This window comes from Mesoplodon bidens (genome assembly GCF_964165515.1).
Source record: "Mesoplodon bidens genome assembly, chromosome: 2".
NCBI classification, from domain to species: domain Eukaryota; kingdom Metazoa; phylum Chordata; class Mammalia; order Artiodactyla; family Ziphiidae; genus Mesoplodon; species Mesoplodon bidens.
Genome location: NC_138177.1, coordinates 140094958 through 140120752, shown reverse-complemented (window position 1 = coordinate 140120752; position 25795 = coordinate 140094958). Strand labels below are relative to the sequence as shown.

Below are 25795 nucleotides of genomic sequence, written 5' to 3'. Positions count from 1 at the left end.
ATAAAATCTATTACAATGAAATACACAATGATTTAATAAGCATATATTTAAAATTTAAAATATCAGATATATTTGTTAATCCTTGAAAAAAAGGAATTCAAATTTATTTCTATGTTCTAGTACCTTCTTATATATTATCTCATAGCAAACTTGTACTTAAAAATATTAATTCAGTTTTACAGTTTAGAGAGTATACTTCTCTTGCTTCCATTTGTTTGAAATATGGATTTGAATTGTCATCTTTTCAGTTGTAAAATATACTTTTTCTTCACCACATAAAAAAAATAAAATAAAATAAAAAGTGGGACTAGCAGCTTGCTTTTCGGTTTTAGCCGTGTGTTGTGAAAGATGTCCGGCCGAGGTAAAGGTGGCAAAGGGCTGGGCAAGGGAGGCGCTAAGCGCCACCGGAAGGTCTTACGGGACAACATCCAGGGTATTACGAAGCCCGCCATTCGCCGTCTGGCTCGCCGTGGTGGTGTAAAGCGCATCTCTGGCCTCATCTATGAGGAGACCCGGGGAGTGCTCAAAGTATTCCTGGAGAACGTGATCCGTGATGCGGTGACTTACACGGAGCACGCCAAGCGCAAGACGGTCACGGCCATGGATGTGGTGTATGCGCTGAAACGCCAGGGCCGCACCCTCTACGGCTTCGGCGGCTGAGGTGTGCCTGCGGCTTATCTCCAGATCTTAAAAAAAAATGGGTGGAAGACCTAAATAGACATTTCACCAAAGAAGACATACAGATGGCCAAGAGGCACATGAAAAGCTGCTCAACATCACTAATTATTAGAGAAATGCAAATCAAAAGTACAATGAGGTATCACCTCACACCAGTTAGAATGGGCATCATCAGAAAATCTACAAACAACAAATGCTGGAGAGGGTGTGGAGGAAAGGGAACCCTCTTGCACTGTTGGTGGGAATGTAAATTGACACAATCACTATGGAGAACAGTATGGAGGTTCCTTAAAAAACTGAAAATAGAACTACCATGTGACCCAGCAATCCCACTACTGGGCATATACCCTGAGAAAACCATAATTCAAAAAGAGTCATGTACCACAATGTTCATTGCAGCACTATTTACAATAGCCAGGACATGGAAGCAACCTAAATGTCCATTGACAGATGAATGGATAAAGAAGATGTAGCACATATATACAATGGAATATTACTCAGCCATATAAAGAAATGAAGTTCAGTTATTTGTAGTGAGGTGGATGAACCTAGAGTCTGTCATACAGAGTGAAGTAAGTCAGGGAAAAACAAATACCGTATACTAATGCATACATATGGAATCAAAAAAAATGGTACTGATGAACCTAGTGGCATGGCAGGAATAAAAACGTAGACATAGAGAATGGACTTGAGGACACAGGAGGGGAGGGGAAAGCTGGGGCAAAGTGAGAGTAGCATTGACATATATACACTACAAATGTAAAATAGATAGCTAGTGGGAAGCAGCAGCATAGCACAGGGAGATCAGCTTGGTGCTTTGCGATGATGTAGAGGGGTGGGATAGGGAGGGTGGGATAGGGAGGGTGGGAAGGAGGGAAGCTCAAGAGGGAGGGGATATGGGGACATATGTATGCATATGGCTGATTCACTTTGCTGTACAACAGAAACTAACATAGCATTGTGAAGCAATTATACTCCAATAAAGATTGTGTTTTTTGTAAGAAAAAAAAAGAACACATTCAGCTAACGACATCAGTCAGTTTCCTGACACATGCAGGACCCATAACTTAGGAGGGGAAAGACATACACTGTTAAGTAGGAAAATGCAATATAGTTTTTAAGTACCCATGTTTTAATAGTTTCAACTGTTTTAAATGGAAAGTTTCCTCAAATATTTGATGTCATTGTCCTTTGAAAATAGTATACATAAGATAATTAATCATTAACTGCCCCTCCTTTTTGTTTTTGGATGGCCCACTACCAGGAATATTATTATTATTATTATTATTATTTTTCTGGTACGCGGGCCTCTCACTGTTGTGGCCTCTCCTGTTGCGGAGCACAGGCTCCAGACGCGCAGGCTCAGCAGCCATGGCTCACGGGCTCAGCCGCTCCGCGGCATGTGGGATCCTCCCGGACCGGGGCACGAACCCGTGTCCCCTGCATCGGCAGGCGGACTCTCAACCACTGCGCCACCAGGGAAGCCCAGGAATATTATTTTTTACTGTGTCTTTCCAGATTCATGGAGGGCTCATGGTGTCAGCACTGATGCTCCCAGGCCTCAGTACTTCTTTGAATATCTGTATTTTTAAACTCTTCTTTCTCCTGCCTTTTCCTCACTTTCTACTTGCCTTCATCCATTGGTGTCAGTGTTTCTGCCTTAAGGAAAATGCAGTATTAAAGAAAGCTTTTCCATCCAAGTAGCCCTCACGTCACAGGATTCTGAATGGGTGCCAGCTGGGAGGCTGGGAGCACAGCCCCAAAAGCCCTTCCTCTGGTGCAAAATGGATTTGAAGACTTGCATTTCATCTTTAAAATGTATGCAATCAAATAGTATTTAAATTAGTTACCAGTAAGTGAAAAGGATGTCAGGTAGATGTCCAGTGTTTATCCTGTAACTTTGCACAGACCTCCCCACCACCAACAGCTCCAAAGTACACCTCTGTGTCCTGGAGGATGTGCATGTTACAGGTGGAAGAAATGGCTGTGGGAATGAGCAAAAGAAGCCTGTTGGACCAGCTCTGTGATCCTGGGTAAATAAGCTCACCTTTCTGAGTTTGGTTTCATCATATGTATGTAGGAGAAAATAGAGGAGAGGAAGAAATCAAATAAATGAAAGGGAGTAGCACAGTCCTTGACACACATTAGGCCCTCAGTAGATTTTAGTTAAATCCCCACATCAAGGAACCTGAGTCATGTTTACCACAGTATGAATTAATTAGTCTTAACACACAGTTAGCCTGGGGAGAATTGGACTGTTGAAGGGTCGATTTGTATTTTTGGATAACCTCTGCCATTTACCCTCACTGTAAATTGCTGGGATCTTGCTGTGAGAATACAGAGGAAGGAGGGGTTCATTCCTACTGGGGAATCTTGGATGGTTCCAAGGAGATGACACTGGAGCTGGATTTTGCAGGGTGGGTAAATGTTCAACAGGCTCATTGTATGGTCAGGCTGCACAGGATGGCTGTTGTCTTGCTCTCTGCTTCACCAGCCTGCCTCACCGACACCCTACTCACCTGACTGACCTTCCTACATACTTGTCCCAGCCCCAGCTGGTGATTCTTCTAATCTTTAAGATCAGAACATTTCCACCCTGAGGGGCGTGCCCCTCTGCTAGTTTCCCTGGTAACTAATGAGCCCACCTGATACCAATTCCCCTATAACTGGTAAACCCTCCCACCCCCCGCCCCGCCCCGGAATGAAGACTGCCTCCATGTGCTGCCCACCATCCACCGGTGTCGCTCCAGGACCTTGCTTCAGACAGGTAAGCTCCCCCATCCGTTAAACCATTGATGTCTCTGTCTCCAACTCCAGGCTCTTTCTTCGGTCTCAAGGATGGGCAAGTACAGGGCTTGCAGACCTGTGGGGTGCAGCCCAACACTCATGAGTGATGAACAGTGAAATTTAGGACTGGACACATGCATTTGAGTGTGAGCCTGGAGGGCCTAGTCTATGTTATAAGTTTAATTTTTATTCAGTTGGCCATAGGGAGCTGTTGAAGACTTTGGAGCACAGAGGAGTGAGGTGAGGACTACAAGTGAAAAAGATCATTAGAATATAAGCACCCTGAGGACAGATCCTCCCATATTCCATGTGATTCCTGCTGTATCCCGTGTGCCTACAACAGTATCTGGCACAGTTAAGTGTCCAATAGGTGATATTTGAGTGAATGAGTGATGGAATCACTCTTGTAGCAGGCGTTTGGGGTAGATTGGGGAAGGCTCAGAGGCAGGAGAACCCGTTCAGAGGCCACAGGTGCTCGTCCAAAGGGGTTGGCAGTGTGACGGGTGAAGGAACAGCTGCAGGAGCCTCTGGGAACATCTCCCTTCTGCCCTCAGCACCTCCTGTGGCGCACTGACCACTCTCTGAATTCAGGGAACACTTCAGGGCAGCATAATCCATCCTGACAGCCCTGGCCACATGTTCTTCCAGAGCCTCTGTTCCTCTCTGCTCCCCTTTCAGATTGGAACACAGTCCGGGCACGCTCTAGAGAGGAAATAGTTATTTGCATATGAACATGAAGCAGCACTTTCTGAAGCTGCGAGCCGGGCGCAGCTGGTGCGAGCTGGGCTTGCTCACAATTGCAACCAGCTTGTTTTAATTTGGGGCTGGAGGACTGGGGTGGGACTCCATGTGCCAGCTTCCCAGCAGGAAGACACTCATATACACACAAACACACACGCAAATGCAACAGGCCTGCAGTCCTGGCCAGCTTGGCTGAGGAGAGACTTCCTAGGGGATAGGAGAGGAAGGAAGGGAAAGGGTTATACAAATGCATTCTTCTCAAGCCCCAGGGGAGCAGCTGCTTTTGGATGTTCCATCCATTGGGACCCATCGGGAGTGCCCTGCTGGTCCTGGAGCCATCTCACAATGTTGAACACTTACTGTGCACCAAGCGTTCCGTCAGATGCTTTGCTTGAGGGTTTTCTGCAGAAGGCAGGTGGGGGGAATGCTGGAGGAAGAAGTAGGCTGGTTGCCAAGGCCTTACATTGTTTTGAAAAATGATAAATGAAAGTTGAAAAAGTCACCAGGGTTGAGACTTCAAGGAGACTCCTTGGGAACTTGCTGCCCCAAGTGAGACATAGTTTTATTCTGCTGTATAATCCCTGAAAATCAAGGCTGGACACAAACGTAAAAACAAACATAAATGCAAATGGAACTGATTGTTTCTCCCGTTTCTTTCCCTCTTGCTTCTCTCTTGTCCACCCCTCTTTAATCTACTTTTTTGATGCTAACAGTCCAGACACTGTCTGCAGAGGTTTGCTTGTCCCTGGGACCTCTCCCCACGGTCCCCATGGTGGGTATTTGTCCACCAGCACAGAGGCAGGGGACTCTGGAGCCAATGGTGAAACTTCTCAGGTTGCAAATGGGCACAGTGATGAGAAAGCCCTCTCATAGGGGAAGTGGGCAGCATGATATTCTGGAAATATCTCGGGCTTTAATATTTTGCAACTGTGGATTTTAATCCTAGCTCTACAATGTAGGTAGAGAACTTAACTTTTCGTGCTCAATTTCACTACCAACCCTGTGAGTTGGGTGTAATGATCCCTCACCCAGAGTTGTTGCAGGAATAAACGGAGGTGATGTAACAATGGACTTACCTAACATATAACCATAATAGCTAATACTTAGCTAACATTATTAGGCATGCTTTTCTGACCACTTCAGTGAATTAACTCACTTGACTTTTGCAATAACCTTATGAAGGACAACAGTTATCCTCACTTCATAGGCCCAGGGAGGTTATACCATTTGTCCTAGTCAGTGGCAAAGGTGGGATTTGATCATAGGTAGTCTGACTCCAAAGCCAATGCTCATCGCCACTACTCTATGCTACCTTCTGGCACCATGGTGTGCACAGTAAGAGGTGCTCAGTGTTCCTTGTGTCCCCCTCCCCTAACTTCTTTCTTCAAGGATCCAGGAGTCTTGTGGAAAGTTCTCTGGCAACACTGGAGCAGTTCTCTCTGTTAATTAGGTGTTTCATTTTACCGCCAGCCTTTTGTTTTCCCCCTGGAGATCTGGCAGTATTTCCAATAAATTGTGTTTCAAGGAAAGAAATAGAAAAAGACAGTGAGTGCCCCCCCACCCAGGTTGGAGATTGCAAGGTTTCTTTCAACAGGGGAGAACAATTGGGCCATTGTCCACAGTAATAGGACTTCCTGGGGAGGCAGCTGTTGGCCTTGCTCCCCGGTTTTATTTTAGCAATGATCAAATTAGAATCCCTTTTCCTCCCCTTCCCTTTGGTCAGTAGTATATTTTATTCTCACACGGACCACTCCTTATTCCCACAAAGGAGATTAAAATTTTGGTTCTGGACTTAGCATAGGGATGTGGCAAGGACTTGCTTGCATCTAGAGTGGGACTAAATATTTTGCAAAACTTGCCTTTGCAGAACCAAGAGTTTCCTTCTGGTGAGCATGCTGGGTGGGATCTTGGGTCCCATACCTGCATCTCAGAGAAAAACCTTAGCATTCAACTCTGGATTGATCAGCACCACTTATTTAGTCTTATGATGATCCTGGCCCAGAATGTTCAGTCCTTTTGCCCTCTGGTTGTGCATTTAATTCCTTCACCAGCTAAGAGCAAAGTGGAGAGTTGGGGGGTGGATATTGGTGGTGGTGGAACTGGGCATGTCTTCAGAGTGACCCGAATTTGAGTTACCATCCTACCACACATCAAATTGTGTGATGTTGGCCAAGTAGCTTAACTTCTCCACTGTAGACAGTGATCTTCTTCCCCACCTAGTCTACATCCCAATTCCATGGAATGATTGTCACTCTCATGATGGCCCGAACCATTGCGTATGTGGTTCTCTATGGAGTTTCCTTTCTGGCCACTTGATTCACTTTAACCAAATCTTCAAATCTCAGTTCAGACATTGCCTGGTTCATGGTAGGTGTTTAATGTATTTCTTTTTGTAGGAGATATTTATTATTTTTCTTGGTTTTAATCAACTCTTCTTCCTTCTCTGTCTTATCAATCTCTTTAGAAGGCAGAGTTGTCTCCCACTAGAGGAGCTGAAAAATAAGACAATCTCTTCCACGGTTCCTTGAATCTAGTTTTTGCCAGCTGGACAAAATCACCTAGACTTTATTCAGAAGCTAGGGAGGAATTGGGGATACTGAAGATGACTGGTTGCATAGTTGCAAGCTTCCTCATTTCTGCAACGGATTATAAGGGCATAGTTATAGTAAGAGCTTCCTTATTACACTGCTAAATTCATGTTCCCTTTGCCTCATTCAGTACCTTACTTGGTCATGGATTTTTACCTGACTGTGTGACCCTAACCTTCATTGCTAGAGGGTCTAAACCTGTAGTAGATCTGGATGTGTTGGGTTGCTATGGTCTTCCATTAACTTTACCACTAGTCCTGTTAATTCATGTTGCAGGAGCACCAACCAGCCAGGTGGTAGTGTTGGTTTCCAGTTCAATGAGCCATTGTTGTGTTCCCTGGTAGAAACTTTCCTTCCCTGGGAACTAAGACCTCTAAACCAACAGAACCCCAAATCTGTAGGAAGGGGAATAAAATTTTTGTGAATGGGTCATTTGAGTTAATGGTGAAAAAAGCTCCTCCCACTTCTTGGTTCTCACACCCAAGTGTTCCAGCTATGGGAAAATGGTATCAGACATGAACTGGAAGTTCAGAATGGTACCCCAACCCTTCAAGTGTTGTCATTTGGCAAGCACCATAACTGAGTCTTTAATAGGCCATTCAACCATTCTGTCAGACTCTCTTGCTTTTGAGTGATTAAGTTCATGATAAAACTCATGGTCATGAGCCCGTTGTCTTCCTCTTTTCTTTAAAATGAGTTCCTTGGTGAGAAGCAATGTTGTGTGGGTTTCCATGTTATGGAGAATAAGGCATTCTTATGCCTATAGATAGAGGTGTTGTCAGAAACACTGTGGGCAGGAAATCCATATATTCATGTTGGTATCTGTTCTGGTGAGGATAAATCAGTACCTCCCACATGATCAGACCAGGTGGCTGAATGCTCTCCCTGGAAATAATGCCATATCTTGAGGCTCAGCAATGGTCTCTGCTGTTGATGGGTTGGACACATGCATGCGTTCTTTGACCAGAGTTGATCTGGCTACAGCACTACTCACCTCCATTCCTGCAACTGTGACCACCATGTTCATGAGCCCACTGAGCAAACATCAAGGTGGCTAGGGAAAGAAGCTATGTGTCCACAGAATAGGATACCTTGACCATCTGATTATTGAGTGTTCCTTTGCTATAAGTAATATATTTTTTGTGAACATCTACACAGACAAAAATAGCCTCCTGTTCTGTGCTCATTCTGAGAGGTCCACCCTCAGATCTCCTTGGTACTATCCTCAAATCTTGTTCTTTCCAAGACCTCGCCTACCTGGCCAACTTAATCACCCTGGGCTGCCTCGGTAAGCCCCTGATAACGTGGTGTAAGCTGTGCAACTTGGTGAGAAGGGGCATCTACTTTGGCTATTCAGATGCCACTTAGTTTAGGATCTAATTAATGTAGAACCTGGAGGTAAAGAACAGAAAGGATTGATTCTTATCCTTCTCCCTACCAGTTGAGTTTCCCATCCTAGCACTTGGGTTTTCAGAAAAGGCGAAGGCCAAGCAGAAGGAAAGCTCCAAGCGGCTCAACAGGAGGAGAGGTGAGTCATTTATTTCTTGAGGAATTAGGTTCAGTAATGTCTCATTAATCTGGCTTCATCAGGAAATGAGCTGTGTCACCTAAGTCAAATTTCCAACAACACTTTCATGTGCCAAATTTTAATTCTTTTTTTTTTTTTTTTTTTTTTTTTGCGGTTCGCGGGCCTCTCACTATCGTGGCCTCTCCCGTTGCGGAGCACAGGCTCCGGATGCGCAGGCTCAGCGGCCATGGCTCATGGGCCCAGCCGCTCCGCGGCATGTGGGATCTTCGCGGACCGGGGCACGAACCCGTGTCCCCTGCATCGGCAGGCGGACTCCCAACCACTGCGCCACCAGGGGAGCCCTCATGTGCCAAATTTTGATTTAATAATTTTGAATGGAAGTCTTTCTAAACCAATTTCATGTTTATCTGCCTATTTCAGTGGAGGATCCTGCCCATTTGCTAACCTTTTCTTGAGGACATCGGGACCGTTAATTTGCCAGGTTATAGTTTAGGAAAAATAAGGGCTATTTGCCCAATGATGAATTTCCCCATCCTTGTTGTGAATTTTGAGTTATTCTGTCTACTGTAATCATTTTATTCATTTTTAGGGGCTGTATGACAAGATAGATAAGGAAGGGTTCTGGAGTCAGAGCTGAGTTTGAAGTTTAGCTCTGTTGTTTATGGTCTCTGGGCTCCAGCATCCTCATATGCAATACAGGTATAACTACCTTGGCTCTGATCATGTATCTAGAAATTTCTACCCCTCAGTATCATGGTGAGGGTCAAATACACAACAAAAGGGAAGGCCCAATGCTGTGAGAGCGCCTAACACATTGTAGCTGCTTAATAATAAACATTACTTCCCAAGGAGTGGGTTTGCTTCTTGCTCTACAATTTTCTTACCATCTCAACTTGCTATGTCTAGACTGCAGAGGGTCACCTATGAGCTTCAAGGGCCTAGCACAAAGTTGGGCACAGTGTAGGGGTTGGGACATGTCTTTCTCTTCACCACAAAGAAAAATGCCAGCTCCTCAGGGGAAGTGAAGTTTCTCCTTGTGTAAGTTCTACAACCAGGTTTGCATGTGATGGTCTTGGGACATGTAGCAATTCTGTAGACTTTGGCTCTTTAAGTTTTTGGAATGCAACAGTCAAGCTCTACCTCCAACACCCTCCCCAAGGTTTTCTGTTTAAGAAGTACAAATGTATCACTGCTCAACACTTAGCGAAAAAGGAGAAAGAAGTCTCTTACTAAACTATTCACAAGCTCCCAGAGCTGTAATAAAAACCTTGGAAATTTCTCATTCTACGTTCTCCCCCACTACACACACACACACACACACACACACACTGCCTTTCTCTCAGAATCATTCTGTCCTTCATGCAATTGGTAAGGCATGAACAGCAAGTGGGAAATTGGGAGTGAGGAGTGTTCCAGTTACATCGCTTTTTAAATATTAAGTTCCTAGAGCCAAGACCAAAGCCATGTATTGACAAAGGTAGGGCACACCTCTGACAGCAACCTCCTGCCAGGCTTCTAGAATGCTGATTCATCTTCTTGTGCAATGAAGACCTCTCCAGAGAGAAAGGGAGGGGAGGGAAGGGAAGCGAAGGAGAGCTCTCGCTTATAAGCACTTAGTATGTGTCAGGCTGTATAGATGCTGTTTCGTTTAATGCTGACAGTCATCCTGTGGGGTAGATATTATCATCCACTTCTTGCAGACTGCATGAACAGTTTGAGAAGTTGAATAATTTTTCCCAGTTACAACAGCTGATATATGAAGAATTTTATTTGGCGGGTGCTACAATATTAGGCTAGTCATATACCTTGAGATGCTCTCTCCAAATATCCCACCCCATCCTCTTCCCCAGAAGGCTAGAAAAAGGAGAGAAATATGGAAACTCTGATGTAAGCTATTTAAAAATGTTTGGATGGAATCTCAAGCTTGGTATCCCAGAGTACAGGAATGACAGTTGTCATCTTTTCAAATATAGAGCACTTGACCATTTACAAAGATTTGTCCCCTTCCTCCCTTTCCCTCTTTCCTCCTTTCTTTGACAACAGGTCCATGCTGTATCTATCCCATGAGCTGTCTGGCTCCAGTTTTACCTTTAAAATGGGCATAATGACTTGTGTACTACGCATGAGAAGGTGTTTAGAAGAGCAAGTAAGACATTAGCTCTGGTCCCTTTTTTATGTGCTCTTTTGGCACCTGCAGTTTAGTAAAGTTATAATTAATAACACACAGTTACACAAATAGTTATTCATCTGTCTCTCCTGTGGAGATCTCCTAGGTCTGGCTTACCACTCCGTCTCCAGCTTTTATTTTATAGGGACCTTAGCTGCACAACTAGGACTTGAATCTGTGTGTAAGGATTGTTGCCAGGAGGTGGCTGGAAAATGGAAACAGTACTTTTAAATGAATAAAAAACTGAAAAGTATACATTGTTTGAATTCAACTGTATGATGCTAATGAAGGTCTGTGAAACCAGGTTGCAAAGCCGATGCCCGGACAGGCTGCCCACACCTGTTCTAGTGGGCAGGGTTGGGAAGATTTGATGCTGACTCAACAGTCCTTAGTGTGGCTGGTAGTGCAGGGGAGTGTAAATAGCATGGTGCTTGGAGCCTGGAAGTCACATGAACCATTCCCTCAAGTTTTGTCTCATTGGCAAATTTCACTGGAATGCTTTCTATTTTCTCCATGTGACTAGAAACATTGAGAAACCTCTGGCGGTCAGAGGGCTTTGTCCTTGGCCCTTCCCATCCAAAAAAATTGTCTGATTAGCCTTAATCATGCTGTGATGGCCACAGCTCTCTATGGACAAGCAGAGAAAATGCCCACTGGATGATTTTGAGGAGGCTAGGTTGACGGTCTAGCTAGATTTTGCCAAGGAATCTGGCAAATTCTCTTAGGATGTCTGTACAACATCTGTGGAATGCTCTTGATCTGGTAATTTAGCATCTCAGCTCCAGTAGGAAATGAGGCTAGTTTGGTGTGATTTCCTTTGTTGGATCGTCTTCCTTTTTATGCCACAGATACTGGCATGAGAATCTCCCCTTTAAGTATTCCGGGGATTGTTTGCAGATAGTTTAGTCACTAACATGTATTAAGCACCTGATCAGAGCCAGGGACTAGGTTGTTTCCATTCTCTAATGCTCCCAATGATCCTCCCCGGTGGGCACTGGTCTTGTTCCCATTTTGAAGATGGGAAAATAGAGGCTTAGAAATGTTTCAAGAGGTATCAAGGTCTCACATGCACCTTCTAGAGTTTGACGTTTATGTGGAAGATCCAGAGATGAAAACTGTCCTCCTGGAAGAGTGAGGGAAGGAAACTAGTGTTGCTTAGCAATCATGTGCTGCACACCTGCTGAGTGTTAGACAAACTTCATTGTGTTGAAAGATCACAGCACACCTAGGAGGCGGCATTGTTAGTGTCTCCATTTTAGAGAGGGGAACCTGAAGCCGAGCGGTGAAGGAACTTGCCCATTGTCAAGGAGCTAGTGAGCGGGGGCAGGTTTGGAGCTCTGGACGTGTGTGGCAAAGCTTGTCCTTCTAGTCACTATGTAGAGCTGCCCCACAGCAAGTGTACAGGAGAAGCTGGGGTACCCGACTGAAGACCAGGGATGCTGGCGAACCTGGGAGATTGCAGGATGCAGGGTGGTGTGGCAGCCCAGGAACGCTGGGTGTCACAACCAGTCAGTGTCTGCAAGCTTCCTCCTATTGTCCCCATGCTGTTTTGGAGCTTTCAATTTTGTGTTCCTTCTCAGCTAAAAATAAGGTTTTGTTTGCATATGTGGGGAAGGACCTGGGACCCTCCTGAGAAAATCCACAGAGGAAACAGGACACAGAGCGGACTGCAAAGACAGGAACATCACTCCTCAGCTCTGAGAGGCTGGAAGCACGGAGCGGGAAATGGTACTGCCCCTGTGTTTTTATGTTTAGCTGGGGTTTAATTAATAACCGGCAAACAAGTCTATAATTAACTCGATTTTCCTTTTGGCCAGCCGAGGGAATCATAATAAAGCTCCTTTTTAAGTCCACGGTGTTGCTGGAAGGATGGGAGGGAAATTGGGCTTTCCAGCACTGCTTGCCCAATAATGAGGGCCCTACATCGCATTCCTGGCTCCCTCCCCCTGAAAACTGTATTATCTGTACCAGATGTTGCATTAAAAGAAGAATTACTATACTTCAGGGCTCAAATTATATATGCCTGATTTATTGCCGGCCTCAGTTTTAAATGCTACCTTGCAGAACGCTGATAAATGATAGCTGATTATTTTGTGGAGTGCCGAGGTTGATGAAGATCTCAAGGGTAGGAAGGGGTTAACTCCTTCCAGGCTGGGACCATTTGGCTGGCCATTTCACTCTCCTGAAAGTTTCAAATCTCCCCACACCACCCAACCGAACACGTACCGTTTTGGTTGTTATTTTTCATCTCGAAAATGACATGCTCAAGACTCTTGGCTCCACGAGGCATCGTGTACATCAAAGATGAAGTACCAAATTTTTTTTTTTTTTGTAGTACACGGGCCTCTCACTGTTGTGGCCTCTCCCGTTGCGGAGCACAGGCTCCGGACGCGCAGGCTCAGCGGCCATGGCTCACGGGCCCAGCCGCTCCGCGGCATATGGGATCTTCCCGGGCCGGGGCACGAACCCGTGTCCCCTGCATCGGCAGGCGGACTCTCAGCCACTGCGCCACCAGGGAAGCCCCTGAAGTACCAAATTTTAAGCATGGCTTTCAAGACCTGTCTCCAGCTTCCCTTTCCAGCCTCCCATTATTATATGCCTATTCCCACATGCTCTGCCCCGAAGTCCTGAACAATCTGGCCGGTGCCTGCTTCACCAGCCTCATTTCTTGTCCCACTGCCACCCCGGCCTTCTTCCAGTTCCTTGAATGTCCTGACTCCTTCGCGCAGCAGGAACTTTGCATGTGCTTCTCCCTCTACCTGGAGCTCTTTCCCCTCCATCCTTCGTTTGGGCACCATCTATCTCAGCACGAATGTCACCGTACGACCCCCAAAATTTATTAGATATCCCTTTCTATTCAGTCTCATGGTACCGTGTACATTTCTCTTCTAGCACTTTTCATAATGTATGCTCATTTATCTATTTGTGCGATTATTTGCCTATTTCCCCTATTACATTATGAGCACCATAAGGCCAGGGACTGCATCTGTTTATCACTGTAATTCCAGAGCCTAATACAGAGCCAGGCACAGATGCACAACATTTTTTAACTGAATGAATGTCTAGGGGAATAGTCAAGCTGCCTGCCCACCCCATTCCTCACTCTGCTCATCATCCTTCTTTTGGTTATTTCTGCTTCCAAAAGAATGTCTTCATCTATTTCTGGAACCACCTTGCCTTTCATAAAATCTCCATCACTAGTTTTGTGTGACCTCAGGCAAGTTACTTGACCTCCCTAGGCCTCAGTTTCCCTCATACGCAACATGGGTGTAACAATAGACTAGCTGCACCTGGTGGTTGTGCAGATTAAATGAGTCAGTGTATGAAGGCACTCCTGGCTCATGGAAGGTACCATGTAAAATGTTGAAAGGTTAGTGTTTTCTTGGTGAATATGCATGTCCTCTAACGTGACTTTAACTTGGGCCTTTGCTCTGGCTCTGCTTCCTCTAGCCACACCCTTTGGCTTTGACTCTGTCTTTCTCAGCATTCCTGGCCTCAGAGAGGGCGTAGTTCAACCAAAGGGACAGCTGACCCAGACTTGGGGAGGCTGCTCAAAGGAGTGGATGCCTGGTTCTTAGAAAATAGAGAGGACATTGCCAGGTGCCGAACTGAGACAGAATATTCCAGGAAGAGGGAAAAGCATGAAGAAAGCCCAGAGAAGCTGGAGAACAAGGCGTTTTGGGACCACAGCTCACCAGGGTCCAGTGTGGTTGGAGTACAGAGTGCAGCTGGGTGCAGACGCAGAGGATCCCAGGCCTCAGAGGACTTTGCATGTCATGCTAAGGAGTTCGAGTGTGCCCTGTAGCTTAGGAGCAGCAATTGACATTTTTGGAAGAAGAGAATGCCATGGTCATCTCCAGATGCCATAAGAGGGCAATCTGGGCCAACAGCAGGGGTCATGGTCATGTTAGACAGGAAGGGGAGCAGTGAATGCTTCAACTACATCCAACCCTGCTCAGTGTCTGCAGAGATGGGTCTGGGTTCCACATGGACCCGCGGGAGTCACCAACCTTTTAAAACCAAGGGTTTTAAAGATGTGCCAGTGCCCCAGGCATGGATGGAACCTCCTTCCCCTCAATTCAATTCAGGTCTAATAGGTCCCAGGGGGAGCTGCAGATTCATGAGTGAGCAAGCAAATGGAGAGGAAAGAAGGTAGCTTTTGTTGAGGTTTGTCAAGTTTGTGAAGCTCTATGAGGAACCTTGCACATGCCTGGAATGAACATTTTCTCCTTCAATCCTCCCAACAATCCTGAGATGTAGGTATTGTGAACTCATTGTTTATAGATGAGAAACCTGAGGCTTAGAGAGGCTTAGAAAATTTGTCCAGCTAGTACTGACACAGTTTTAGATTGTTTACTCCCAAACTCTTGTCATTGCTACTTTTCCTGGCTGTTCGCTTTACACAACACCCAAGTAGAGTGATCCTTTGATACCTGTATTGCTCTACTAAACTATAAGCCTGTTCAGTGCCCAGTACTGGGCATTTCACACATTAAGTTCTCAATCTGTGTTTGCTGATTGGCCCAGTATCCTCTAAACCTACAATGACTCCATCAGTCACTAGAGGGCATGATGGATATGCAATGTGGAGTGAAATTGAGTTACAGATGATTTAATTACTCAGTTAAATCTTCTTCCATCCATCCTTCCTTTCTTCTACGTATAGATCATTAACTGTTCACAAAAAAATTATGAAATGCCTCAGATGCACAGTGTACTAGGCTAGGGACATAGGGGTTAAAACCTCCAAATTTCTCATTGTTTCTGGCAACTATGGAGGAAAGACCACCATGGGTTTAAATCATGAGAACCCACAGACAGCCCTTCATTCAGTCTTGGAGGCAAGGAAGACTTCTCTGAGAAGGTGATATCTGAGCTGGGTTTAAAAATGAGTTGAAATTTGCTAAGTGTAGAAGTGAGAGAGAAAGGTAGTCTAGGTGAGGAGTCAGCATAAGCAAAGGCCCAGAAAAAGAAGTGACAAGGTCTGGAGTCTACAAACAGATTGGGATGGAGAGATGTGACGGAAGCCTGGAGGTGGGGCTGGAGACGTGGACCGTGAATGGCATCCTGAGGGCTGTTGGACTAGCCGTGAGGTCTTCAGTAGAGTCCATGAAAGGTTTTAAGTGAGTTGGAGGTGAGAGAGAGAAGGGATTCTTTTTATGGTCTGTTTTGTCTTTTAGAAAGATCACTTTGGTTGCAAAGTAGAAAATAAAAAACTGAGGATAAGAACAGTTTGAAGACTATATTAACCCAGACAAGAGATGATAGTGGCCTGAATTAAGGCAGCAGATATGAGGTGGGGAGAGTTGGATGTTTTTTAAGATTTAAACACATTTTAAGGTATTAGAATTGATAGATCTTGTTGACTGTTAGAGATGAAGGAACCGATGATGATTCCCAGGTTTCTGGTTTGAGGGCCTAAATGGATGGAGGTGATATTCATGGGGGTGGAGAACATGGAAGGGAGGAGTGGAGTTTGGAGGAAGATGACAAGTACAATTTTAAACATGCTGTGAACAGCCTCTGGTACATCCGGGTGAAGATGTCCAGCAGGCAGCTCCATGCATGTGTTTGGTGCTTAGAGAAGGTTCTGGGTTGGAGAGACAGATTTTTGGAGGTATAAGCATATGGATGGTCTTTAGAGACATGGATTGGAATGAGCTCAAGCAGGATTAGTGTTTGAGGAAAGGAGAACTGAGAGCTGGAGGAGGAGCCTCAGCAGTAAAGGATCAAGATCTGAAAGGGTGGGAGAAATCTCTAGGACAATTACATCATTGAATCCCAGGGGAAATCCTTTAGGAAGGTTTGGTTAACAGTGGTAAAAGCTGCAGAGTTCAGGAAAAAGGACTAAGAGGTATCTACTGGTTTTAGCAAACAATATGGGAAGGGCAGTTTCTATGAAATGGTGGGCGTAGAAACCAAGATTCAGTGACTTGAGGAGTGATTCAGAGGTGAAGAAGTGTCGGCAGTGAGTGAAGATGCTATTATAGGACTCTTGGGTGTGAAGGAAAGAAAGAAGTTAAGAAGTAACTCTCTAGGAATATGGAATCAAGCGGGGGTGGTTAAACGTAATAGAGAATCTTGACCACATTTATGAAATCACAGTGAGTTGAGAGGAAGAGGCTGAAGACAGAAGATGGAGAGCAGACATAAAGAAACTTATGGGTGGCAGGTAGATTGCAGTGGACGGAGGTGACATTGGCCTGATGGAGGCCTTTTCATCCCACGAAAATGCAAAAAGAGACTGTAAACCAGAACGAGATGAGAGAATTCCCTCAGCCACACCTGTCGGAAGCTGAAAATTAGTCTTGGAATTCTGTTGCAAGTCTTTGTAGTTGTTATGTCCACACATCTATCCATTCATTTAGTTTCTAATCACCTCCCACACTGGAATCTACCCATTCACTGGTCTGTCTGTGACCCATCCACCTTGGCAGAGCTAGCTTCCATCCCTATGTGTAAGACCAATCATTCTGAGTTTATTATTTTTGTTCTCTTTGTAAAGTCCCCAGATAAAGATCCTTTCCAGGTATTGTTAGGGATTGAATAAATGAATCAATAAATGAATACATGAATGAATACCTACTCCAGATCTCTTTCAACCAACCATGACATATATTTATTAAGAAACTGCTATGTGCAAGGCAATGTGCAGGTGCTCAGACCACAATAATGAACTAAATGGAGCTCATAGAGCTTATTGCTGGTTAGAGATACAGATCTGATAATAGGTGATCACACTACAAATGCATTTTGAGGGAAGGGGCATAATCTTTACACAGGGGGCTGGAGGTGGCTTCCTGGAGTGGGTGACTAAGCAGAAACTGAGCTTTCCAGGTTAATCCATGTTGACTATTATAGTCTGTTGTTTTATGAATAGAAAATCAGAGTATTTCTATCGGAATCTGCTATACTTATGAATGTATGAATGAACAAATGAATGATTGAATGAATAAATGTTTTTTTCCAGCCTATTAACAATATTTATAGTCATCTATCTTTGAACTCTTGCTTCCCAGAAAGCGTCAGCCTCCAGTAACCAGCTGCCCACTGTCAGGGGATTTTGTAAATACTGAAATGCTATAATTCCAGTCTGTTCTTTTCTAACATCCGTACTTTTCTGGGGAAGAACTGTATGTTTCTTCTCATCTGACTGTAATAAGTATTTAAAGCAAGGCATTTGAACTTTGGGTGTGGGGGACCTTTCTTTGGTTGAAGAAGCCTGCTTCTCCTCCAGGCTAAAGGTCATTTAATTGACCTGAAGGCTTCTGTGAGCCCTATGAAAATAATTGTTGATGGAGGATGGCTTTGCTCAGAAATTGTGGAAATGACTGGGAGAGACAGACAGTTTTAGCCACTCAGCCCTGGTGTTTTGGACAGGCCACCCAGAAATCAATCCCCAGCAGAGAACACTCTTCTACTTTTGCAAATCTCCAGAGGAAGAAGAATCTACAGCTTTAACACACTTCCATCATGGTGATTAGAAATGATAAAATCAAGAAATGCTCTGGGATAGATTGGTAGATGTCTTGCAGACCTACAAGTACAGCTTTGCTAATAAAAATAATACTGGCTCCTGTTGACGGTGTCTACCATGTGTCAGCCTGGTGAGGTTACAGGCCATCTGTGTCCCTGTCTAAGGAAGTGAAGAAAAGACAGGGGGCAGTGCTGAAGAGGGGATAGAGAAGGACTCAGCCAAGGTCATGTCCCCAGCCTGGCCTCCAGGGCCCTGGAGCTGCAGGGGACATGTTGAAATGCTCTGGTAAGACCCTATCATTCACCATGGGCTGAGCAGGAGAGCATATTTTACTCAGCACAGAGAAAAGACTCTAGACAACCAAGAGTTATCAACCAATCAACAAAGGTCTTCTAAAGACTTACTGGGTGCTGTTTGTCAGGGGTAATATATGAGAATTAGAAAACTAGAGAGAAAAAACATTACACAGAAGAACCTTAAGAATAATACTATCTTAAAAAATTAAGGGCCTCCCTGGTGGCGCAGTGGTTGAGAGTCCGCCTGCCGATGCAGGGGATACGGGTTCGTGCCCCGGTCTGGGAGGATCCCATATGCCGCGGAGCGGCTGGGCCCGTGAGCCGTGGCCGCTGGGCCTGCGCGTCCGGAGCCTGTGCTCCGCAACGGGAGAGGCCACAACAGTGAGAGGCCCGCATACCACAAAAAGAAAAAAAAAAAAAATTAAATACTGCATTGTACAGTTCAAAATCTGGGACTATGGAGATTCAGAGAAGGTGGTGGTGCTGAAGGGTAAGACGCTTGTGAAAGGCCGTAAAAAAGAACAAAATTTTGCCATTTGCAGCAACATGGATGGACTTGGAGGGCATTATGCTAGGTGAAATAAGTTAGACTGAGAAAGACAAATACTATATGATATCACTTATTTGTGGAACCTAAAAAATACAACAAACTAATGAATATAACAAAAAAGAAGTAGACTCACCGATACGGAGGACAACTAGTGGTTACTAGTGGGGAGGAGGAAGGGGGAGGGTATTATGGGGTGGGGGAGGGTGGTACAAACTATTGGATGTAAGATAGGCTCAAGAATGTATTGTACAACATGGGGAAAATAGTCGATATTTTGTAATAACTGTCAGTGGAGTGAAACCTTTAAACATTGTATTAAAAAAAAAAAAAGGAAAACAAAATTCTAGCTATCTTCCAAAAAAAAAAGACTCTGCTCAGGAGTCACCTTTTCTGAGAAGCCTGTCTGACATCTCCTCCTCCCCTAGCCACTGTTCGTGTTCCCAGCCATGTGCTGTCATAGTGTGTAATACTTGCCTCCTGGTGTTTACCAGTCTGTTTACTTGCCCATTACAATAAACAGACTTGCTCCATCTAAATGAGTTCCGGGAAGTACAGTATGGTGTTTGGAAGAGGTTGAACAAATACCTAATTTCCCAGGCTCACTTTCCTTATTTGAAATCCTGGGATAACAATCGTATCTATCTATTTATCTATCTACCTACCTATAAAATTATCAGTATTACTATGATCTTTTCTATTTGCTCCCAGATCCATTTTTGATTCTCTTTGTCTTGCTCTGGGATAAGGTTGACCCTTATGGACTGCATTACCTGGGCTCCCTTGATGACAGGTTTGGCTCATGGGAGGCCCTGGCAGGAGGTGGAGCAATAGGAAGAGAGAGGCCTGGGGTATTTCTTTGCTGCCCCAGCACCACATTCCTGGCAGTATTTTGTGGTTGACGTCCTGCATGGGAGCTAGTTTTCATAGCTTCACTAACACTGCCTCTGTCCCTCCCTGTCCCTCTAGCCCTTGTGGTGCTAACAGCTCTCTGCTGTTGCTAGTGTCTGGTGGCTCAGGATTCTCATCTGTTCCCTTATCTCTGCCCCTTATCTCTTCAACAGTCCTTTTACTGAAGTCTTTTTTGTTCTTTTCTGGACCACCTGTGGTGAACTTGGCTTCCCTGATGGATACAGTTCTCTCAATAGGGCTGTTGTGTGTGGCTGCTAGTGGTCAATCGAGTTTTGTTCTTTTCCTCCTACTGCAATCAGACTGGCTGAGAGTCTGTGGCCAGCTTAAGCCGAAGCCCTCCTACTCCCTGTGAGCCATTTCTCCAGCCTGATGGGTGGTCCGTGCAGGTGTCTCACACATACTGATGGTCCCGGCCTCTTTGGTAAAGGAATGTTCCCAGGGCTGCCCCAGCTGGTAGAAGTACCGCCCCTTTTTCTAGAGGTTTTCCACCATATCCCCCCAACTCCAATTCTGATCTTCCTGCCACCCAGCTCCTTAGGGGTGATCAAGGCCAAAGAGAGATGCAAACGTGTGTCCTTTTTCCTCTTTGGGCCGTGCCTTAATCTGCTAGGGCAGCCATAACAGAATGTCACAGACTGGATGGTTTAAAGCACAGAAATTTACTTGTCACAGTTTGGGAGGCTGGAAATCTAAGATCAAGGTATCATTCAAGGTATCAGTTGTTTTGTTTTCTCCTGAGGCCTCTGTCCTTGGCTTGCAGATGGCTGCCTTTTTTCTGTGTCCTCACGTGGTCTTTTCTCTGTCGCACGCCCTCCTGGTGTCTCTTCCACTTATAAGGACACCAGTCTAATCGGATTAGGGCCTCACCCTTAATTAATTTAACCTTAATTACCTCCTTCAATGCTCTATCTCCCAAAAGAGTCATATTGAGGGTTAGGGCTTCAACATATGCATTCTGGGAGGAAACAATTCAGCCCATAACAGGCAATGATGGAAAGCATGAAGAAGCAGACACACAAACTCAGACACTTTAGGCAGAGAAATGCCTTCTTTCTCCCTCTTTCCCTGAGGAAAGATGACTCTAACTTTATCAAAGCACACGGATCTCCCCCAGGGCCAACTTTCCATCCTCCTGTGGTCTAGAGGGTAAGGCATGGGCTTCAAGCCAGATAGTCCAACTTTGCATTTACATGATATGCAATCAGGTCAACTGCTTCCCTTCTCTGAGTCCCTATTTTCTCACTTGATTGGGTTGTTAATTAAATGACTTAAGGCGTATGGAAGCTGTGAGCAAACTTCTGCCCCTCTGAGGACATTTTGGGAAGAAACTTAGGAGGATCTCTTCCAACTGCCATTTTTCAGACAGTGTGTAATTCGTTGTTACTTCTTAATAATCTGCTTTTTTTCCAGACAGCCCACAACTCCTTCTCTACAAATAGGCGTACCTTATAACTGTAAGCCTAACTCTAGACACCTCGGCTTCTAGAGGCAGGTGTAACAGGTGTGTGGAAGGAAGTGGGCATGCTGACCTGGTGCTGGGGTCCCGGGGATAAAGCAGGCAAGGTCCTCACCCCCAGGGAACCCCAGCATGGCTTTGGAAAATGGATGAGAAACCATGGTGATGTGGTGAGGACAGTGTGGTGAGGGAGGGAGTGCACATAGGAACCAGTTTGGGCATGGATGGTTTTTGAGACAGGAGGGCTAGAGTGTCTGGGGAGGCTTTCTACAGAAGGTGAGGTCCCCCTTTTTTTTCAAGTGACAGTAGACTTTATTGGCCTGGGACTTGGACACACTGGGGACCCTCCTCCATTGTGGGTGGTGAGGGTTGAAGATATAATCTGATGGTCACTTGCGGTAGAATCTTGGGTTCTGGCTGTGCTAGATAGTAGTGAGCCAAAGGCAGGGTTGGCTGGTAGCTGAAAAGCCCAACTTTTCAGGCTGTTGCATCCACACAAGGATCTGTGGGGAGGGGTAGGGAGTCCAGGGCTGGATGCGGAGCTTGGGGATGTGTGGGGCATGGGAGGGTGAATCAGAGAAGCAGTCTGCTGTTAGCATCTTCCATCTGCTTTTGCAAGGACAGGGCACCACCAGGCTGGGGGAGCCCTGTCTGGGTGGGCTGAAAGTGGCCGTGCATGGCGCAGGGCTGTGACTGTGGCTGAGATAGGTACTGCACTGCCGGAAAGGCTTAACATCGTGCTCTGAGCTGCTGAGTAGGACTACAGGTTAGCTGCTCGGGTCCATGGTGAGGTGGAGGCTGAACGGTCCCATAAGCACCACCTGGGCTGCCTTGGAATTGTCCATGCTCTGGACTCCCTTTGGAAGCAGCGGCTGAGCCCATGTAGTGCTGGGTCATAAGCATCTGGGGTCCAAACATCAGTTTGGCTCTGTCAGCTGTCATGAGGATGCCTGGGTGATTGTGTCCTCCAGCTGTCCCCCACTTGCTGAGGGTGTGAGTTCCTGGGTGACAGTCAGGCTCTGCTGGTGCACAGCTGATGTCAGAGTGGTCAGGTCATTCTGCTCCTTTTGCCTTTGTTTTTCTTCTTCATGTAGAACGTTCTTGAGCTGAAGGAAAACAGTGCTTTTCTTCCTGTAGGGCCAAAAGCTTCTCCTGAAATGTCAAGATTTGTTCCTTGGTCTCTTCCCATTACATTCTCTCTTCCATCTCCTTCTTCTCCCTTCTCTCCTGTTCTTCCTTTATCTTCTGTTGCATCCTCTTGTCCACCTCTTCTTCCTCTTGCTGCTTGTGCCTCTGCACAAGGGGCACAATGGGCTGGTGCAATGCCCTGGCCATGACATTGGAAAGCTTGGGGGTGCTCCAGGAGCATGGGCAGGGTGCTGCCTGGGGTGTTTGGGCAGTGGGCACCCGGCTTGGTCACTGATCACCAGACTTAGGATGGGCCCACCTTGTTTTTGCTTCCTCTGCAGCCTCCCTGGGGTTTTCTTTCTTTCCCCCACTCCCCAGAGGTATGGGAAACTGATCAGAATGAGTGGAGGACAGGACATTCCAGCAGAGAGAATTACAGGAAGGTGAGAAACTTGCCCTTGAGTCGGAAGCAGAAGTGATGCTCTCAGATTTCCAGGAGGTTAGGGAAGATGTCTTGGGGTTAAATAAAGAGGAGTCACGGGGACTGGGTTGAAGGAGGTGAGTGTGATGAAATGCCCCTGATGTACATGGGAGTGAAATGCCTATGGGTGTGCATGTAAGCCAAGCACAACTTCTGGGGGCCCGAGTAGGATAATCTGGAGGTATGACAAGCTGGTGGGGGTCCACCTGGGATCAGTCTGGACATCCTTACCCAGTGGCTCCCGACCTGCTACGCTCATTGTTCCCCTGGGCTGTTCTGGAGGCCAAATCTGTTGTAGATGTTATTGACTGCCATGTTTGTTGTGTCAGAGCCAGGGCCTGATGGGGTAGACCTCCTCTCCTCATTACCTCACTTGAGCAAGCACCATCATTAATGTATGCTTTTCTTAAGAAATGTGTACTTATTTCTAGTTATATAAGCAATAGGTTCATCCTAGAAAATTGGGAACATACAGAAAAATATACAAAAAAGGGTGTTAAAAACAATGTCCTGATATCAAAGAAATCATATATCAGAGATTGCAGAGACACTTAACATTTTGGTGTAACTTCTTCCAATACATCTTTTTTTCTTTGTACGTGTATACATGTGTACGTGCATAGAAACATAAATGTTCGTGTGTTTAAGTCACACAACCTGCTTTACGTCAAGCTGGCATGAAAAAAATGGGGTGGTATTAGTAGTCATAACTGGTATTTTACTGGCTCCCCCAAACCGTCTTTTGCAAAGGTCTCCTGAATCATTTCTGGGAAGTTCTAAGGAATTTCTCATATGAACTCAGGAACTACTCCTCTATTTTCTTTACTTTCAGAATTGTGGTCCTTACAAAGATATTCACTCTGGAGGTCTCCAGGCCTCTGACTCTGCCTCGCTTTTGCTGCCAGGGCCCACCTTCAAAGCCTTTTCTAATGGGCACTGTTATGAGTCTTATAGCTGTCATGTACTTTGGCCCCTCCTGGTGCCCTGGAGCCATCCTCCAGGTACAGAGCACAGCTAAGCTCTCCGGAGCCTGTAGGAAACCAAAGCTAGGTTGAGATCCCTATAGAGGTGGGAGTCTCTGACCCTTTTGGCTTATACTTTGGGGGTGCAAACAACCCTGCTTTAGGTCCTATGGTAGCAATGTCTACCAGAGCTTTTTATTGAAAATGTTTGTGATAAATAGGCTTGAGAGATGGCCACCATCAACTCCTTCCCTCCCTCCAAGCACCTGCTGCTCCTCACATCAAAAAGTGAAATCTAGTCCCCAACCCTTTGAATCTGGTCTGGTCCTCGTAACTTACTACCAACAGGATGCATCCAAAAGCATGTTCTGGGATTTTTGGGACTAGGTGGTAACAAGGCTTGACACTACCTGAGTCTCTTGGAGTGCTCATTCTTGGGTTACTTCTTCCCAGAACCCACCACCATATGATGAGAAGCCATATAGAGGGTCCACATGTAGGTCCTCCAGTTGACAGCCCCATCTGGGGGCACAGTCTGCACCAACTGCCAGGCATGTGAGTGCACCATCTTGGATTTCCAAGGAGTCCAGCCTTCAGGTGACTCTAGCTAAACCCACCATTTGACCACAACCACATAGGAGACCCTGAGGGAGAACTGCCCAGTTAGCTCAAGGAACCATGAAGGAAAATGATAAATTGCTGTTTTAAGTCACTAAATTTCAGGGTAGTTTGCTACACAGTCACATAAGCTAAACAGCAGATTTTAGCTTCTCTCTTAGCTCAGATATATTCTGAGTTCCCCAGGAACTGCGTGACAGACACCCTGCCTTCCCCAGAACAGCCCCCGCCCAGCCTATGTATGAGGCTTTGTGTCTTGGTTAAACATGTCTGCCTAGCCCTTCCCTCCTGACGCTGACTACTCTCCCAGGACAATTCCGCTGGACTCATCCCATCATTCCACCTGCCATTTCCAGACGTGCCTTGATCCCAGGGGTACAATATTGCTTAAGCTCTAGCTGGGAACTCTGTATACAAGATGAGGAGTTTACTGTATATACAATTGTATTTATTAAATTCTTTTTTCACTTAGTGTTGTATTGTGGTAACTTTCTAATGTCATTAAAAATTCTGCAGGATTAATATTCTGAATTTATATCGTTAGTCATTCACCAGTTTTTGGAAAATTGCGCCCACCTCTTTTTTGCTTACATTGTAAAAAAGGCTGAGATGAATATCTTGGTCCATAAATCTTTACTCAGGTTCTCATCTTAGGGAAATAATTGAGTACTCAGCAGAGGGTATGACTTTTTAAAAATGATGCGTAATGTCAAACCATTTCTCAGAAAGAGTGTACCAAGTTACCGCCAGTCAATTTGATAGGCAGAAATGAGAGTAATAATGAGAATAAAAATCTTATTATTTTAATTTGTATTTCTCTGATTCTTGGTGGTGTCAACTGAAAGATTTTTTTTACTCTTTCACATTTCTGCTGTAATTTTTCTTCTTCTTTAGCTATTATTACTTATCTACTATGTGCCAAGAAATCAGCTTGACCCAAGCAAGTGAAGAATTCGGTCTATAACCCTAAGAGTGGACCATGTGGCTTGAGGAACAGAGTTGGTGCCATGAGGTAAGGAGAGCACCTGTCCTGAGCCCAGTTTGGACTTGTTCTTAGTCACCCTGGTGGATCCTCAGTACACTGGAGATGGTGCTATGTGGCTCTTTGGAAAGACAATGACTTTGGCATCAGATATATCTATCTTCAAATGTTGGCTCTGGCACTTACCAGTTATGTGACCTTGGACAAGTTATTTAAATCTCTTTAGCCTTAAATTCCTCAAGTGTAAAATGATAGAAAATGTGGTGTCCCTCTAAATCTGTTGCTGGGATGCAAAGAATTAATAAAAAGATAATAAACATAAGCTTCTTACATTGGTATCCATTCAGTAATCATCAAAGCCTGTTCTACCTCATCATCTCTCAGTCTCTCTCTCTCCCTCCCTATGTTATTCCTCCCACCCAGCTTCATTCCCCTCATATCGTTTCT

The 25795-nt window shown here is 45.3% G+C and overlaps 1 protein-coding gene and 1 pseudogene across 2 annotated transcripts; one reads left to right on the top strand and one right to left on the bottom strand.

Annotated features, from left to right (window-relative positions):
* Positions 1-327: 327 nt before the first annotated feature.
* On the top strand, positions 328-660 carry LOC308612164 (histone H4; the record flags this gene model as incomplete). The annotated part of the gene is made up of 1 exon (XM_081224498.1): positions 328-660. Exon 1 carries the CDS (start codon positions 349-351, stop codon positions 658-660), a length of 312 nt encoding a protein of 103 aa, XP_081080624.1. The 5' UTR covers positions 328-348.
* Positions 661-21566: 20906 nt separating this feature from the next.
* Positions 21567-22512, bottom strand: LOC308612660 (G protein pathway suppressor 2-like; annotated as a pseudogene). The gene has a single exon. The product of its transcript is annotated as a G protein pathway suppressor 2-like (transcript).
* Between the last annotated feature and the right edge of the window lie 3283 nt (positions 22513-25795).